This window comes from Podarcis erhardii, assembly GCF_964252035.2.
Source record: "Podarcis erhardii genome assembly, chromosome: 6".
Taxonomy (NCBI): Eukaryota; Metazoa; Chordata; class Lepidosauria; order Squamata; family Lacertidae; genus Podarcis; species Podarcis erhardii.
The window spans coordinates 44,691,780-44,710,669 of record NC_138510.1 but is presented as its reverse complement, the minus strand read 5'-3'; the positions used below and the strand labels follow the sequence as shown (position 1 = coordinate 44,710,669).

The 18,890-nt window shown below is 44.2% G+C and overlaps 1 protein-coding gene across 1 annotated transcript in view; it reads left to right on the top strand.

Moving 5' to 3' along the window:
- The window catches only part of MDFI (MyoD family inhibitor), a 50,957-nt gene extending 32,474 nt beyond the window's left edge, over nucleotides 1–18,483 (top strand). Inside the window, exons 3-5 of the mRNA XM_081865433.1 lie at nucleotides 2,316–2,543; nucleotides 14,886–15,158; nucleotides 16,945–18,483. Coding sequence (XP_081721559.1) covers nucleotides 2,316–2,543; nucleotides 14,886–15,158; nucleotides 16,945–17,201 — 758 coding nt within the window. The 3' untranslated portion in view covers nucleotides 17,202–18,483. The remainder of the gene's footprint in view (nucleotides 1–2,315; nucleotides 2,544–14,885; nucleotides 15,159–16,944) is intronic.
- The last annotated feature ends 407 nt before the right edge of the window (nucleotides 18,484–18,890 follow it).

Sequence of the window (18,890 nt, the reverse complement as noted above, 5' to 3'; positions counted from 1 at the left end):
GATCTCACAAGACTTCAGCAAGATATTGCAAGATCTCACCATCTCTTGCAAGATATTGCAAGAAGTCAGTGCCACTGTTGGCACTTTGTGGACACTCTTGCACTACACAGGGAAGAGAGGCATGGTGCTGGCCATGAGGAGGTAGCGAGGGGGCAAGGTGGCAGCAGGGACAGGAGCATGTTCCCGCTTTGCCTCAAGTAGTGAAGCAGAATGTGCTTCCCCTGAGTGCGCAATAAGCAAATTTCATGGGCCTGGCCAAAATCAACAACTCCTAGATGTTGCTTGCTTTTTAAGTATTGCCTTTTGGCCTTCCATCTGTCCACTAGTCAAGATCTCAGAAATAGGGCTTCCACCTTCTTACCGGCAAGGTTCCTGTGCTTCAACAGGTGTGTGTTGGGCAAGAAATCCAGCAGGAGCAGCTTTCCCCAACACAGAGGGCCCATAGCTGCATCTGTTGCACCAAAAGGCACTGTGTGCCAAAAGGAAAGTGGCATTGATAATTGGGGTTTGTGCATGAGATAAATTTAATTCTGAACGCCAATGGCATCCTGGTGTAAACACCCCAGTGTCTCTCATCCACAGAACATTTCTGGCTCTTTCCTGATGGAATAAATGAGAGATCAGTATTGAGCACAACTGGTTTAGTGTAAGTGACTGTGCTTTGGCATTAATGGCAAGGAGATTCTGACATTGGAGCTCTTTCTTCAATTTGAGGCCAAACTCAGGCCGACAGAAGGGTTTATTGCAAATTAGCTTAAGAGGGCAGTTGGTCAGCAGACCATATATGGCTTTGGGAAGCTCTCATAAGGTCAGACTCCCTGCATTTCGTAATTCACAGCTGGGGAACCTGTGGCCTTTCAGATGTTGCTGAACCACAAGTCCCATTATCCCTGACCGTTGGCCATGCTGGTGGGGGTGGAGTATGACAACATCTGGAGGGCCACAAGTTCCCCTTTCCTGACTTAACAATGCAGGAAAAGTATCACTCCTTATTTCTTCTTTCACAGTCCCTGTTACAAATGCATTTGTACAGTTTAACTATTCTCTTCATTGCACAGTGCTTAATACGCATTTGAGTCGCCCTTTTGTCCTTCCCACCAGGGTACTAAAAATATGGTAATGGAATACATTTTAACTTATGCTTTTAATGCATCACAGCTCTGTGTCCTGGCTTAAACATAGATATATTGGCTTATTAAGTCGATATATGAACGAGCCTTGCACCTGCATGCTCCAACCTCATACCACTCCTTTCTTCTTTTCTGCATGCTGCAATCCAGCACTTCGGGGGTTAATTAACTCTAGTTTTCCATTAGACCTGAGGATACTAGGTTCTTGGAATCACAGGTAGGCAGAGGCTCTTGTGCTCACATCCTGTTTGAGGGCTTCCCAAAGCCATCTACTTCTCTAACAGGGTGCTGAGCTAGAAGGGCTGTTGACCTCATCCCAGCCAGCTCTTCTTGTGTCCAAATGGGGAAATCTTGGTTAATAGGACTGGAACAAGTCAAGATCTTGAACCAGAGTTTGAAGATCCTAGTTTGTTCCTAACCTGGTAATCAGTTTCCCACTTTGGATATAATAAGTAATCAAAGTGGGACAGGCGGGGGGCAAGGAAGTGGAATGGTTTTGAAGGAATGGGGATGGTTTCAAAGAGGAGTGTCCACCACCCCATTCCTTTTTGATTCCAGGCTCAGTTATGTCCACTAGAAAAGAAGTATGATAGTTACAGGTCTGTCTGAAAAGAAATGACATGGCATCCCCCATTGTACCTCTCGTCAGACCTTGGGGGTGAGAGGAAACCATGGTTAATAAACATAAGTAACATTGGTTGTATTGCAATAAAGGGGTGCCACAGGCTGCATATTAGTGCCGCACTGAAAAATTGCTCTAGTGTTTTGTTCTGTGGCCATGTTGCAACAATAAAATAGGCTCAGTCCTGTGCCTGCTGCAATGCTAAAGCATCCTGCAAATTAGTCAGAAAAATAACCCTCTTTTGCAGGGTAAGAAAACATTGGAGGACAGGTTTCAGCACAACACTACCTTGTAGGTACCTCTGCTTAGTAAACTGAGATTTGTAGGTCTGAATGGATAAGTGGAGTGTGTGTGTGTGTGTGTGTGTGTGTGTGAGAGAGAGAGAGAGAGAGAGAGAGAGAGAGAGAGAGAGAGAGAGAACTTTAGTGAGCTATCCATCCTCTCTAATCAGGTGGGAGCTGTTGTGAGGATACTTCCTTTTCAGGACTTCAGGCATCAGGTGAGCCTGCTGTCATCAGCACAAAGCAACACTTATGCTGGAACTGCCTCCTCCTGTCTTTCAGGCCAAGATACAAACACGTGCCCTTCCTCCATGCCGAATTCAGCGGTAGCACCAACTACTCCAAACTTGCCAACCTCAGCTCCTCATTCTCATAATCAGACCACAGATGTGAAGGAAGAAAACCCATCACAAGAACACTCAGCATCTTGCAGGTCCCTGGTGAATGGAACAGCGCCCTCCAAGAGGAAGTCTGAGGACAACTCTGCAGTAGCGAGAGAAGCTATAACACGTATGTCTATTACCCCTGTCTCTAACTGATAGTAAGGTCTCCTGTTTCATGAAACATTTGTCAATCCCACCTTTAAAAGTTACCAAAATCCCTCCCCCAAAGTTCACTTACTTTTGATAGGGAAATGAATTTGGGGTAGCGTTCTTTTTTAGAAAGACAAAATCAGATTATCTTAAATAAAGAAGAATCTGATGCAAGTAACGAAACTGTCAAAAATAAATTACATATGCTATTATAAACAAGATTGCTTTGCTTTCAGTAAATAAAAGGTCACCAACTCTTTACATATTGGTTCTCTGTCTACCACCTATTCGGATGACATTTTTTACTCCCTATATACAACGGAGCTGTTTGCAAAACCCTTGTCAATTACAAATGATGGGCCTTTTCTGTTTTTAGCAGTATCTAGGAATAATCTTTTTTTATGCTGTTAGGAAAGATACTGTACTGTTAATACAAATTCATTTTGAAGTGAAATTTTTAAAAAGGTTAAAGGTATGTTTATAGTTTATCATCCTGTTGATTTCCTTCACCATTTCCATCCAGAACTGTTGCACAGCTGGGCGTGAGTCCGCAAATGTGCAAGAAATAAGCAAAGGTAACATTATAGTTCCTCCCATTTTCAGAGATCTTCAGGTTGTCTAGAGATGCATACACCAGTTTTGTATTTGTAGAATCATTGAATCGTAGAGTTGGAAGGGACCCAATGGTCATCCAGTCCAACCCCCTGCAATGCAGGAATCTCAGCTAAAGCATCCATGACAGTTGGCCATCCAACCTCTGCTTTAAAACCTCCAAGGAAGGAGAGTCTACAACCTCCCAATGGAGACCGTTCCACTGTTAAACTCCCCGCTAAGAAAATGTCTTTCGAATATCAGTCAATGACTGAGGCACTTATGTAGCCCATAAAACTCTCCTGCTTCCAAATCTTTCCTGATTATAAGATGGTAATGTTTTCAATAATAAATCCTTTGTTCCTCTAGTGGTAGGAACTTATTTCTGGATCTTCATGCAGTGTTCTTAAATGTCTGTTTCTAATTCCAATAGATACATGATTCCTTAACTGGAAATACAAAAACTAATTATTGCCCACTTTCTGATTCCCCCACCCCCTTTCTTGCACTCATTCGTGGCTGGATAGAAAAAAATTGAAGTGTGACCAGGATACAACAGCTGTCATTTAGAAATCTGAAGAACAACCAGTACAGGGTAATCCACAGAAATTTGGGGTGGACATGCACAATCTCCTTCTGTTGAGAGATTAAACTTTGATTTATACCATTCTCAGGGATGTGAAGTCCACCCTGTAGAACTAGGTGATTACATGTGAGGTTGTCGCCATCAAGAGAGTAACTTCTTTGCATGGAGGCTGTTGAGCCAGGAAGTGCAGATGCTCCCTCACAATGCACAGCTCCCTTCAGCGGTCAGTGCAAGCACACACTGACTTGTGTGAAAGTTACTTGATATACTGGTGCACAAAGCTATTTTGGCCTAACCTATCTCTATTACTGCCATCTATTGATGCTGTTTTTAGGTAGGGAAGCCCTCCAGCTAAATCAGGTATAGGTAGGCATTCAGATTAAACGCTCAAGAAACAGGTCATCTAGAAGCATCATTCCAAAGTGGTGGTGCCATGGGTCTTGGGACACAGATCTGTGTCGAGACAAAGTAGCACCAGAAGCTACTTTGAGGGCCAAACTGCACATTACAGGTTAACACATGCCATGGTAGCCTGATAACCCATTTCCCCCCTGGAAGCTTTGAGAGGGTGCTATTATAACCATAGTGGCAGAGGCTAGCACCCATCACCTCGCTTTTCTGGCACCTTCCATAAGTAGACAACAAGAAAACAAGGAAGGGGAGATTGTCCTACCCTAAAAATACTGATCCCTTCTGGGCACTAACATGCCCTTTCATCCCTCAAAGGCTTTTCCTCGTTTAGGAAAATACTTTGGGCGAGTTCTGCAAATCATTTGTTGCGCAGGCATATATATAGAACAAAAGGTTACTGGGGAAAGGGTACTAGAAACACTGTCGTAATGAAACTGTGCAATTCTGAAGCCACATGCTTGCCTGAGAGCATCTGGTGCTGGGCTGCTTGCCTGTTGACATTCTGCATTCATGAGTCACTTTGCAGTCATGCTGCACCCTCTGCAGAGAGGGAGCTTTCAGCAGCTATGCTCCCAGATGTTGCGCCTCTGCTGTAGGTTTTTACACACACACATCACCACTGGCCCTCAAACCACTCCCTGAGGTGTCTTCCTTGAACGAAAGTTCCTTGAAGGAGAGATCTTTCTCCTTAGGAGAAGGTTTTGATTTTGCAAGCATGCTATAAATTGTGCTTTATCCCTCCGGCACAAAGAACATTACTGAGAGCAAGGTTTTTGCTCCGCCATGATCTGACCTAATGTGCATCTCCATATTCAAGTGGAATTGTTTGTGAATCATTTGTCACAGTATCATCATGGCTAGATCATCCGAAGTAGACCTCTCATCTTTAACTGGCAATCCAGTGTTGGTCTTGTGCTTTCATTTAAGCCACTCCAACTTAACACCATTTGGGATCCTATTTTGCACTCTTCCGAGCTAGCAGAGTGGGGGTTGGAGAGAATAAAACCATCTAGACAAAATAGGTTTATCTAGAGCGATAATGGGAAACTTCTGACTTGCAGACCTAATTAGACCTGCCAGGCCTCCCTGTTTGCTCTATAATGCCATTTTGGCCAAGCTATCATGAATGTCATCAAGTTTGGGGCAGGTAAAGGTGAGGCTGGGTTGAAGGGAGTTTGCAGGTACCATGGAATAGCTGATCTGCAAAGCCTGGGTGTACAGTACTTTGCAAGCACAGCTGATCAGCTGGTCATTGATGCCTGAAAAGCACAGTGCTTCTGAATCTCCAGTGATCAGCTGATCATCAGGGCTTCCATGCACAGCGCTATACAAAAATATGCATCACTAGATGTCACTGCGACATCAACTGTTTGTCAGGCTTGGTCCCTGAAGTGGGGGGGGAGATAAAGATCCAGTTCCCCATCCCTGATCTAGAACAAGTCCTAGCTACCTTACAACAGTACAGTGGTACCTTGGGTTAAGTACTTAATTCTTAACCTAAAACTGTTCTTAACCTGAAGCATCACTTTAGCTAATGGGGCCTCCTGCTGCTGCTGCGCCGCCGGAGCACGATTTCTGTTCTCATCCTGAAGCAAAGTACTTAACCCGAGGTACTATTTCTGGGCTGCCGGAGTCTGTAACCTGAAGCATATGTAACCAGAAGCGTATGTAACCTGAGGTACCACTGTATGACTTGAGCAACCAGATCAAAGGAATACTCATTGCGTTAATGCATCCACCAGATTACGACACTTCTGTTAGTTCTGGAACTTGATTCGGAACTTTTTGCTGTGCTTACATAGCAGGTAGGATCATCACTCTTTAGATGGTATTGGGTAGGGAGAGGCCAAGATGTTGAGTTTGTTTCATTACTGTACAAACATTCCCTTAGGAACCTAGGAAGCTGCTTTGCAGTGTGTCAGACATTTAGTCTGCCTAGCTCAGTACTGTATACAGTACATTGACTGGCAGTGGGTTTCAGTCAGGAGTTTCTCCCAGCCCTACATGAAGAGGCCATTGTAGATTTGACCTGGGACCTTCTGTTCTATTGTTGAACTACATCTCAAAAGTGATGGTCCTTCTCCTGAAAAACAAAACCGAGTCTACTCCAAACTGAAAGAACAAACATGTTTCTGGTGATGCAAGGCTCCATTTTCACTATAATTGGGGCTGTGTGCCAGTCATGGATGTGGCCAAAAGTAGATGTGGCCAGTCAGCACCTTTTCACACACATGCACAAGCACACAGGCCCCCTCCTTTGCTGATCTATGCAAATTATTTCCTCTTCCCTGCTCCTCAAATGATAAGGGCCAGTTTTGCAGCCCTAGCTCAAACCTCTCAGCCCACCTCAGTGCTGTGTCCACTTGATTTTTTTTTGTTTTTTGTTGTTGTTGTTTTTTAATAATATTTATTGAGCATTTTAACAAAAAAGAGAAAAAAAAGAAAAAAAATAGAACATCCATTCTATAAGCTTATTTTCATTAACATTTTTCCAGGACTTCCCCACCCCACCCCCTCTTGTATTCCAATTCCTTCAAATAAATTCAACAAGTTCTTACCCCAAGTTTTAAACTTATTACAATTAACCCAATGTTAAGAATGTTTTTCCCTCCCCTAAAATCGACCCTGCTCCCTTCCACGAGTTCCCCTCTTTAATATGCAGAACAGATTAAAATAAAAGAAAATAGAAAAAAGAATAAAGTATAATTTAACACCCTTTGGATTCCAAATTTCCCTCCCCCCTTTCCCGGTTGCGTTCCCCAATGTCCATCAATGCCTGTTGTCATCCTGGAGATCCCACATCTAGGCCGAAATCCTTCAGAGGTCCACTTTGCCGTCTTTTTAAATAGTCTTTGCCGTCTTTTTGATCATCTTTAGTTTCGAGTGTCCAGTCTTGGAAGAAACTCTATCTCAAAAAGGTCCATTTTTTGTCCAATTCTTATTGTTCATGTTGTCCTTATTATTCTCTCTCCTCATTTTTCTCTAGTTTCTTTTCCTGCTCTCCTGCAAAAATGTTCCAATTCCAAAAGCTTCTAAATCTCCTACAGAGGCTTTGTTATTCAGGAACAAAACTTTACGTCAAGTCCCTTCCATTCTTCAATAGATAAGTCTATTGTCTCCTTTAGTGTAGAGACCTCTGTAGACAAAATAGTGTTCCATTTCTGCAGTTTCCCAGGAGATAAAAAATCCAGTTCAAATTCCATGGCAGCAATACTTGTAGTGTCCCACAGCCCCTCTAGGGGAATTATAGTTACTCAGTTTCCTTCCAGATCCTACCCAACAGTTAAAGTAACTTGTTATTCCTTATTTTAAACAATTTATATCTAATTTGTAACAAATGTAACCGGCAAAGTCCTCATAACAAAGTTCTCTTTTTACTCTTCAGCTTTGACAGCTCCTTTGACAGCTGTCAAAGCCTCTGTTTCTCCTCTCCCGGCGCTCTCGCGGATCGCTCCCGGTCCCGGGGGGGGGGGGTTGCATTTTAGCTCACATTCTACTTTTCTCCTCCAGCCCAGTCTTATAATTTTCCATCGTGAAATTAGTAGCTTTATCAAACTTAGGTAGCACTCGATCTTAGTTGTTAAATCCTTTGCTTTAAATCCTCTACAACAGGGGGGAGGCTGACTTCCTTTTTGCACCTCCCCCGCTCGCTCCTAATTTAAAATTTAAAGTTTTTTCCTTTTTAAGTCCAGTTTCCAATTACTCACGGGTTATTCTTTTAATCCGAATTTTCAATGGAAGAAGTCAGCGCTCTCCGCCAAATGGCATGCGGCTTCGCTCGGCAGGGGAAGCGGAGGACTCATAGCACCACCACCACCCCGGCACCCGCTCCGCAGCCTTTAAAAAGGCTCCTTCGCGGGTCGGGGGGGCGCAAACGGTGCCCGCCGAGTCACCATGCCCATGGGTTTCAGCGCCCATGGTTTTTGAGGGTCCCCGCGACGCCGACGCGGTAGAACCCAGCCCCTGCCGAGCAGCTCCTCCGGAGCTCGGAGGGAGTCCGCCATTCGGCGATGGCGCCGACCCGGAAGTCTCTTGATTATTTTTTTGCTGCTACTGCAGCTGGAGGAGGAGAAAAGCACAGAGAGTGAAGAAAGAGCTGCAAGTGGAGGGGGCCATTTCCCCATCCTTTGGACCCCACGGGAAACTCCACAAACCTGCTGCACCTGGAACTGGGTGTGAAAAGTGCAGCTGAATGGGACCCAGCTGTGGGTAGCCTGAGGAAGTAACATCCACCTTGAGCCTGACCATAAAGAGCAAATCTGGAGTGCGAGACTAGGGTGATGTCTGCCGTTTCCAGTATCTCTTCTCATTGTGAGACTTCTGTGGGTCGGCTGAGAGTTTGTTCAGACCCTGGGTGAGAACCCAGAGGCTGTGGGGGGGGAAATGAATTGATATATTATATTATCAATATAATATTGATATGTTATATTAGTAACTTTGCATCAATGTAACATTTTTATATGTAATTGCGTGCTATAATATTTTTGTTTAACTTGTCTGTTGTTGCTTCAGTTTTCTGTACACTGCTTAGAGATATTTTAAATACAGAAATTAAATCATCATTACTGCCCAAATCAATGGGGTTGGGTGTGCTGTTGCTTTTTTGGCAGAGCAGAAAAATCTGCTTGGAGGGGGGTCAGATCAGATTTCGGTCACCCCGGCTTTAAATAAATAAATAAGCTTGGCTTAATCCCTCCCTCCCCCCCCATATTTTTTTCCTTCAGAAAACAGGACCAAAGGATTATGAATAGAATATGTGTGCAGCTCCTGTTCACTTTGGTGAGCTTGCATAAGGGAAGCTCCCTGTGGATTGTATCAAATGGGTCTTCAGGCTACTTGGCCTTTATTCACCCCTGGAACAGAGAAAGCTTTTGAAACGGTCCAGGTTGCTAATGGTGAATTGGGTGTTGGCCTGGTTTGAGAAAGGAGACTGTGTTGAAAAGCCAGGAAAAAACTATAATAAATGGCTGGGAATGAAATTCTTATCATCAGTGGAATTCCCACCTGTAATTATCTGATTAGGGGATTCACCACTCTATAATTTCATCCCCGAAATAATGATGATTATAATGGTTCACTCATGCCACTGCAGTTAAGGTCATGTCAGTGTGTGAACCCATATTCTCATGGGCTCTATTTGAACTCAGCTGGTGAAATTCATTCTTAGCCTTAAGCAGAAACTGAAAACGAGGCAGATGTGCATATAGCAAGGAGTCTCTCCCTCTTAGAAAAGTTTTAACTAGCGATAAAGCTTTTGCTCCCGTCATGTTGCAGATAAGGAGCTATAGGTGTGCTTGGATACTGCAACCATTAGCATTAAGTCTTAAGCATTAAGACTTGTGCAGTCACTGATTGTCCTGCTGCCATTAGCATGCTAATGTGCGGCTTCTGAGGTCAAAAGGTAGGGGAGAAACCGTACAACTGGCATTCTGTCAGAATGAAAACCTCAGCACAAAGTGTTTTCAAAATGCTGATCCTTGCACACTCAGGTCATGGATAGGTCAAAACCTTTATTTAACAGACTGTTGAATTCGAAAAGGCTTTGTGTTGGAAAGGGCTATGCGTATGCAAAGGGAACTTCTGCTGGTAGGATAGTGCCTCACCATGTCACAATATGAATGAGACAAGTGTGGTGTAGGGAGTGGGACATTGGGTTTGGGCAGAGGACAGCAAGGTTCAAGTCCTCTTCTTAAGCCCCATTCAGCCATTTTCCTGCACACCGCAAGAGCAGGTAGGGAGAGCAGGCCTTGCTCAATGACGCTGTCCCTCACATTATGGTTGTGATGACCTGTCCCTTCAGCTCTCCATTCCTTTGGGCTGAATTTCTGCTCTGGGGAGTCTTCTCTATTCATGGTTTTTCAAGGCTCTGATTCATGTGGGAGCTTCCACAAGTGTAGGAAGCTTTCACTTTGCAGGCCATCACCCTGGAACATGCACGACGTGATGGGGATGGGGGCAGAGATAAGTGTGTTTGTGGGTGCTCTTCCCTCCCAACTTGCCCTCTTCAGCACACCTGATTAAGGGCTCTTTTCTATTTGCCATCTCTAATCCTATAATGATCCTCCCTCCCTCCAGGTATGGTTGTCAGTGACTATGCTTGGCATTGAAAATGATCTTGGCAGCTATAAACAGTGACAGTGTCTTGCCACCTGTCCATCCAATGTCCTTTGGGAATATTGACTGAAAAGTGGTATAGACGTTTCATAAGTAAATAAAAAATAGAGAGTGATTATTCATAATCATGATTGCACTCATTGGCCAGCAGTTTCCCTCTCCTGAGCATGAACTCTCCAGCAAAAGAATAACCCTTCCTATGAGCCTGGCCCTACCATTCCAGTTCTATGCAAAACCACAAGATAACTAGTATATCCATGTTCATTTTATGAGGCCTTTATTAACTACCAATAGCTCTGGTTCACTGAAGAATCCTCTCTTGCTTAGCCTCATGTACAGGTGTGGTATGTATGGGAAGAAGAAACGCTTTGCTTTTCTGTAATATTTGTAATATTTCCCTACATTTTAATATTACAAATATTTTTGTAATATTTGTAATATTTCCCTATAATATTCCCTTGTAATATTTCCCTATAAGCCTTTAATGAGTCAGCTTTCCTATATAGTGTCTGTCATTCGTCTCTTAATGTGAGTGACTTCACAAGCTTCCTGAGCAGTGGAACAAATAATAATTGAAGATAACTAGGTGGCCATTCTGGTGCTTTGCCATTCTAAAATGTTGGTTCTTGATCCAGAGATGCCCTCTTACCACCATCAAACTAATATTGGCATCCTACTGTATCTGGCAGATGTCTCTATTGGCAGAGCCAAGCCCAGATCCAGGAAATGGCAGCTGTGTTTCTTGGTGCCTACAATTCCACCTCTTTTCTCCTTGAGTCCATGTGTGTCAAAATAGAATCCTGTGTCAACTTAACACCCTCTGGTAGGTTACCCATGCTAGAGAAACCAAGATTGCCTTTTTGCCACCTACTGTGCATTGCTTTGCTCCCCCACTATCATGAGACAAGAAACATCTTGTGCTGGAAGGTTGTGCATGATGCTTTCAGTATGACTCAGTCCTGGCCCTTTTCATCCCAGAAATTCAGGAGTCCTGTCCAGCTGACACCCCAAAGAGAATGCAGCGTCTGTTCCCTGGATTGGCTCAAGATAATTTCTGCTCTCAAGCCTTTCTGCTGAATCACCGCGTGTTTACAGATCAGAGAGGGGAGAGAAATGTAAAGTCTAGCAGAGGGGAAAAAACAAGCCCTAGCTTGGAGGGAAAGGGATGAGGTGAATGCGTGGCGAGTTATTTGTTTGGGTGCCAATCACGTCATTTTCCTTAACCCTATCCTGATCTGGATAGTTGGTTTATAAACTGAAAATCAGAAGCGTATGCAAGAGGTTGCAGGTTCCAATGGTGCTTGCATATCCCCAAATATATTTCTTGGCTAAGGCCATTCAAATGATTGTTTCCATGACTTGGCCACTGCCAAACTGCAGTTTGTAATCTCTTGTATTTAGGAGTAGTTGACACACTTTACATTCATGACTGTCGCTTCGGTAGTGCTAGAATTAAGGGGGAGACCTGACTTCCTTCGCTCCTTTTTTAAAAAAAATGTCTACAGTTGGAGAGAGTTGGGGGAAGTGGATTTTGGGAATTTCATAATTTTATTTTTTCCTATTTAATGGTGGCTTTGGGCAAGTTACTCACATCTTTGCATCACTTCCCAATTTCTCTTTAAACTGATTTTCTGTACATTTACATTTCAAGTAAGAATGCCACAACATCGTTAAGTGATGCCTCCAAAAATTAATAGAGCGCCTCCACTTAGATCTGAGCAAGTACTGCTTCCCACTGGGCTGGTGTACATGCTTTGAAATCTTCCAGTGCTGCATACGTAACAGAGCAGTAGGAGGTCTTTATTGTACACAGGCCTCCCCCTGCCTTACTGCTGCCGCCATGCATACTGTGTAACCTCTCCTAAAGTCAACGGAGCTACTTTGACACAACCAGACAATGGTCTGTAATCACAACTGCTCTTCATTCTTGAACAGTTTGTGGTTGAGGCTCAGAGGGGGGTGGGGGATCCCAGGCCAGCAGATGCATGCCATTCATAGCAGAGGTTTGGCTGGCTCTGCCCAAAGAGGAGACTGCAGCTTCATAAAAGGGAAAGGTCCATGTCCCAAGGCTCCAAACATAGGCTGAAGACCCCAAATAAGTTCTGCTCTCCTCCCCACCACCAAAGAAGAGCAAAAATTGATTTTAGGAGTCTCTGTTGTCCAAGCAAATGGCCAGCATGGTTTCCCTTTTGTTTTCGGCTGTGATCCTGTCCATGTGTTTGTGGGAGATGGTGTTACTGGTTTGTTTTTGTTTTATTACATATTTTGTGTTCTCGTTTTGCATTTTTATGTATTTTTGTGAACCGCCCTGTGATCTTCACATGAAGGGTGGTATACAAATTTAATAATTAAATAAAATAAGTACAATTCCACATAAATAGCCTGGGGGACCGTTCCCCCCCTTTAAATCCCCATTGTCATTTGGAGACTTGACTGAGCCATTGGAACCAAACATTTATTTTCTAGGGAAGAGACACACAGCTAACTCTTGACTTGCCATTGCATACATTCAATTTTCACATGTGTTACCATTCAGTACAATAATAGCCTGTATTTCGGAAGTCGCAGCTTATTTTGCCTCTTGGTTACTGTGGATATGTGAATGTTCAAGAATGTACAGTATGTGATGTTAACCACATTTCCACTTGATAGCTAGTATATTTTTTGTTTGTTTCTCAGAATTCATTGAAGTAAAAAAGGTGTGGGAGGGGGAGGAATAATCAGTTAAAGCTACTATTCCCTGAAAATATTGGGTTTACTTTATTTCACATTTTGTATGGATTTGTGTAATACACAGGTAAGAGCTCCTATAATCTTCCTCCCCCACATTTCTACACACACTTATTAAAAAGCAATGCCAAGGCGCACAAAGACATCTTTTAACCACAGGGAATGGTCAGTACAGAAAACAAAAGGTTCAAAGTCAACAGCATTCCCAAAAGGCCTCAGACATTTTAGAATGGAAGCCACTTGGGGTTTTGGTATTATTAAAATACCAAAAGAATAACCAAGGTGACTGGCAAAAAACAAAAACAAAACCCCAACAAGAAATAATTCATTCTGTAACATTTTTTTATCCCATGAATGAGAGAAACTCCACAGCAGAAGCAGATATCTTGCAGAAGGTACCTTCTTCCAGAGATCAGCATACTTTGGATCTCAAAAACCAGGCCAGGTAGTGTGTGTTTTTACACTGTAGGAAATAGTAAGCAACCTGCATGTACATCAGGGGTGGGGAATCTGTGGTCCTCCAGATGATGGACCCACATCAACTCCTATTTGCTGGGCTGGCTGGTGCTGAGCTACAGGTTCCCCATCCATGCTTACATCATCACATGTAGTGATTCTACATGCAGTGAAAGATGCTTGCATGATAATCAGACCTGAAAATCTATGCATGGATTGCTAAACTATCTCCCATACAGAAATGTCTTCAATATATTGTTTATTATTTATTGAACTCTCCTAAAATGACCAGTTGCCATCCTCCATGACTTTATTAGTTATTCATCTTTCTTGCCACATCATTGTCGCACTATCCTTTGGACAAATTTACTGCATACACTTAAAACTGTTCAACTTACCCTGCTCTCAGTTTAGCCTTTACTGTATTTGAATGTTAGATTTCCCCCTACATCCCGTACTTATAGCCTCTAAGAGAGAATTCAAAGCAATAAAATGGGCAAAACCTATAAAAAGGAAACTTCTAATCAACAGTGTAGAGGACCCATGAGCAAACATCAGAAAAGGATCTGTATTCCAGGTGCAGAACTGATTCCAGCAATCTCATTCTCTTTCAAACTTGTACCCAAACTGCACAGCACTGGCCCTGTAGATTAGATTTCAGGAGGATAGCTCACTGCTGTGTATGACCATTATTGAATTGGGACCAAAGTCTATTTTAGGACCAGCCCCCCGCCTTGCCTAGCTAGTCTTCTGGACAAATACAATACTTTCTGCAAACTGTAGGTACAAAGCTTTTAATTGTGTAGCTTTCATAATGGTTATTCAGCTGAAAAAGAAATAGCTTACAGTCTGAAATCACAAAACTCAATTTGGATTTTGTTCAGGGAGCTGTGGAAGTGATGTTGTTTGTTTGGAAGAGGGATACAGTGGTACCTCGGGTTAAGTACTTAATTCGTTCCGGAGGGCCGTACTTAACCTGAAACTGTTCTTAACCTGAAGCACCACTTTAGCTAATGGGGCCTCCCGCTGCTGCCGTGCCGCCAGAGCACGATTTCTGTTCTCATCCTGAAGCAAAGTTCTTAACCCGAGGTAATATTTCTGGGTTAGCGGAGTCTGTAACCTGAAGCGTATGTAACCTGAAGTGTATGTAACCTGAGGTACCACTGTATTGTAAACGTTCTGAAATACTTTAGGTGTATCATTTTGCAAATTATTTTTAAGATTATGAAAAGAAAGGTGGGATGAGGGGAACTAAAAGCAAAATTTTAAGGGACAAACGGTTGCAAAGGCAAGTATTTCCCTCCCCCCGCCCAAACATAACGGCATCCAAAATTTCTCAATGCTTCTGAGGGCAGTGTGGAATCCTAGATATATTTCTGTCAGAACCGCATAGGCATTATGTTCAATAATCTTCCTCTTCCTCCCTAACAGGTCAGCCCCAAAGCCGAGTAACTGTCCGGACCCCTCCAACCTCGACTTTGATTCCCCTGCTGCAGAATGGTGCTGGGCATGTGTCAGACCTCAGTGCTTCTAACGGAGAAGCTGGGAATGGTGCCTTGTGCTCTGAACGCAGCTCACTGTCAGGCTCCCAGAAGCCTCATCGGAAGCTACAGTCTCATCACTCCATCAACAGCCAGATCAGTAAAAAGAGTAAAGGCAGCTCCAAATCAGCATCATCTCAAATACCTACTGAGGCACAGGAAGGTACCTCTCCCCATACCTTAATATTCTTCAGCTACTGCTAGAGTTTATTTGGTCCTTCGTTCATCAGGAGCAGAGTAGAAAGCACCACCACACCAGTGACTGGATGGTAGAGAATGTGAAGGTGGAAACACTGATGCTCCCGATTACTACTTTTTAATATATACACTACCTGTTTTGTTTCCAGACACATGGAGTGGGTCAATGCCTGCATTAAGATGCATGTCTTATCCATAGGAGATATTCTAACCTGAGTTCCAGTTCATGCAATTACAAAGCCAATGATTCATTAGACAGACATGACTGGACCCCAGCCAGCCAGCAAACCAGCCAGGGTCCACAGAGTCTCAGTGGCAGGACTGGAGAGTGGTCAGCTTCCATGCAACAGAGGGCAGATTCAGTGGAAGGATGCAGGCAGCAAGTGGAAGCTGGGACAAGATCAGGGGCAGTTCCACAGGCCTGAAGAAATGGGCCAGAGACAGAAGAAAGCAAAATTATGGAGATGGATTTAAGAGTTGCTATTCTCACAACTCTTGTTCAGTGTCTGAAACAATTTGATTACATGCACATGTTCATTTGCATTAGCTTTTGAACCTGTATGCCTTCCCTCTTTCAGGATTTACTTACCTTAGCTACCTTAGCAGCTGTTAGTTCTTCCTTTTGGGACTTGTGTATGATTCATCCAGATTCTTCATCTAGTCATATGGCAATTGCAGAGAAATGCAGCCTTCACAAGGGAGGTGGACATATCATCCTTTGGGGGGCTAGTGGCGGTACAGGCTCCTATACTTTCCACTGTGCACTAAAGCACAAGCAGGAGTGGGAAATGTTTCATGGGGAGTTGTCCCCTGGTTCCCTTTACTATGAAGCTGCTGAGTGGTCCTTGCTTGAGAACTGGAGAGTATATCTGCACTGTGACGTTGTGTGGCGTGCTGAATTACTGACAGAGCAATTTCCCCCTGCAATTGTTGGTGCTAATTGCTATAACCATTTTTGCCTTGCGCACTCACCATTGGCCAAACATCTGGAGGCTGTATGCCAGTAGTAGGTGTGTCCCAAAGTAAACATGGCCACTTCAAGGGCCAGATCAGGCTCCTAAACTAGGGGTTGGCACCCTGGCTGGGTGGGTGGAGAAAAAAGAGCGACTGGAAGGGGTGGGGGAATGCTCCAAATCAGACCTTGCAGTTCCAAGTCATTATTTTTTGCAGCTGCAAGAGGCCGGCCACTGTTTCTCGGCAAGAGACCTCAAGGGACTGTTGATGCCAGCGAGCCAGTAGATGAACTATCACTATCTGTTCTCCCTTTCAACCAGTTGTGGGCACCTGGCTTATGATGGAATCTTCTCTGGAAGAGGGAGGATTTATAGTTATGTATGTTCAAAAGGAAGGTTCGGGCCTTAATTCATGTCACTGTACACAGTGTTGATGTTAACTCTCCCTAGCTGGCCAGACTCTCAATCTCATGACCACTGAAGAGATTCCTAGGTGATTTCTCCCTAGCCATAGCATCCCAGATAATCACTGACTCTCATCCAAGTGTCTGCAGCATCTTCTTTCACCAGACTGGCCCCAGATGCCTTGATATACTGAAATGCAACATTTATGCTTTTCTTAGCATCAGTAGATTTTTGGAGCAATGCCTTTGCAGAATGCTATGCACAATGGTATCTTCTGTTTCTTCCTGTCTTCTGACTCTGGTGCAATCACTTCTCTCCATGCCTGGTTTCAGCTTCCCACACTTGGCTCTCTTTTGCTTGCTTTTTGAGATTCTCTTTTCTTTCTGCTTCCAGATTGCTGTGTCCACTGCATCCTCTCCTGCCTCTTCTGTGAGTTCCTGACCCTCTGCAACATCATGCTGGACTGTGCCACCTGTGGCTCCTGCAGCTCCGAGGATTCTTGCATCTGCTGCTGCTGCTGCGGCTCTGGGGAATGCGCCGATTGCGACCTGCCATGTGACATGGACTGCGGCATTATTGATGCATGCTGTGAGTCGGCTGACTGCCTTGAGATCTGCATGGAGTGCTGTGGCCTGTGCTTCTCCTCCTGAGACATGCAGCCAGATCTCATGCCCTGAATAGAAACTGAATGTGCGGGAAACCTTGGCAATGAGGTCTCTCCACTGTTCTCCCCCGCCATCCAATAATCTGAATCCAAAGAAGCTAAGTTTGAAACAGCCGATGAGCCCTGCGGAGGGGACCCAAATTCTGGGCTGCAGAACTGCTTGGGAACAAGATGTGCAGGATTCTTGAAGGACAAGTGGTGGGCGTGCTTGCTTTATCTCTCCCCTCCCACCAGATTCCTCCCAATGGCAGCTGGGGGAGAGGAGTGTTCCTGCTGCCTGAGCCAAGAGCAGACAAAGATTAGCTGCACATCCAGCTATGCTGCTTGGCCGGGATCTGGAGCAGTCACACGGAGCCCAGAGATGGGCATGATGTGCTGCCTGGGTCTAGCGTGCCAGTAAGCTGTGCCACCTACTGGCCGTCGGGTCCTGCTGCTGTTCGACTCCTGGGTATTTCTCCCCTTAGTTCTGGTGCTTTTCGTTTGGCAAAAGTGCCTTAAGTGTACTGATGTCAACTAGCTGGCAGCCTTGCTCTTTCCTGGCTGGCCACTGAACATCTCCGGCGCCCAAGAGGATGGCAGCTAGCCTAGTGTGCCAAGATGGAATGTTTTCATGCAGCTGCTCTGGGCTGATCCCTGGCCCTGTAGCAGAATTCTTCCAGTGGCAGAAAGAAAGGAAGCCAAAGCCTCAGAGCAGTCCCTAATCCCATGAGAAAGTAACTTGTGAGCAGCCCCTCCACAATTGTCAGCAACCAGGAGCTGACCTGTTCTGTGAACTTTTAAGAGGACTCGTATCTCACCCCTAACTCCCCTACCCAAATCCTTTAGTCAGCCTTTTGCAGTGGACATATCGGTGCTGAGATTAGACAGTCCCATCCAATCATCTCCATACACATTCAAGGATCTCGATGACATATCTGGTGTTTGAATGCAATACTTTTAAAGGAGATTTTTCCTGAGGATGAGAATGTACTTCGTAGGTGTGGAAGGGGATAACAGGAGCCTCATTTCTGTGCCTTTTCCCCACAGCAGGCAAACACTAGGCCTAATGCAAAGGCAGCAATCCATTTGATACTGGACACTGACATGACAGCCTTCCAAGAGAGCCATCCAAAATGATAGCCTGTTTTGGGACCATAAAGGGGAAAAACAGATACCGCTCCAACTGTAGACATCCTTGCCATGGGAGTCCTCAAATCCCTTTCAGTGATGGGTTTATATTTTGTCTTTCCATTGTTATTTGTTACTGTAAATAAAATGTTAAAAAATCACTTTGAGCCAGAGAATACTTCAGTGTTGTGTACTGGCTTTAGGGGTGAAACTACCACACACTGATAAGCAGACACCTTTCCTGGGGTCATTTTACCCCAGTACAAATCACACACACCACATATTAAGTGCATGAAGCATTAGCTGCCATAGTGTGTTTAAAAAAACCATGTCAGTTGTGATTAATTAATAAGCCCATGCACATCTTGTATTTGGGTTGTCATATCTAAGCACAAAATGTTTTGTTTCAAATAGCCTAAATTTATAAATGGAGGACCTTTTTGGGGAGGCATTCTTTAAGATGGAGACAGGCAGGGAGTAATTCCCAGATCAGAGCATCTGAAATGGTACTCACTAGATATATCCCTCCCCCAAGAAACGACTGGAAAGAGCTGAAGAATTGCAGGGG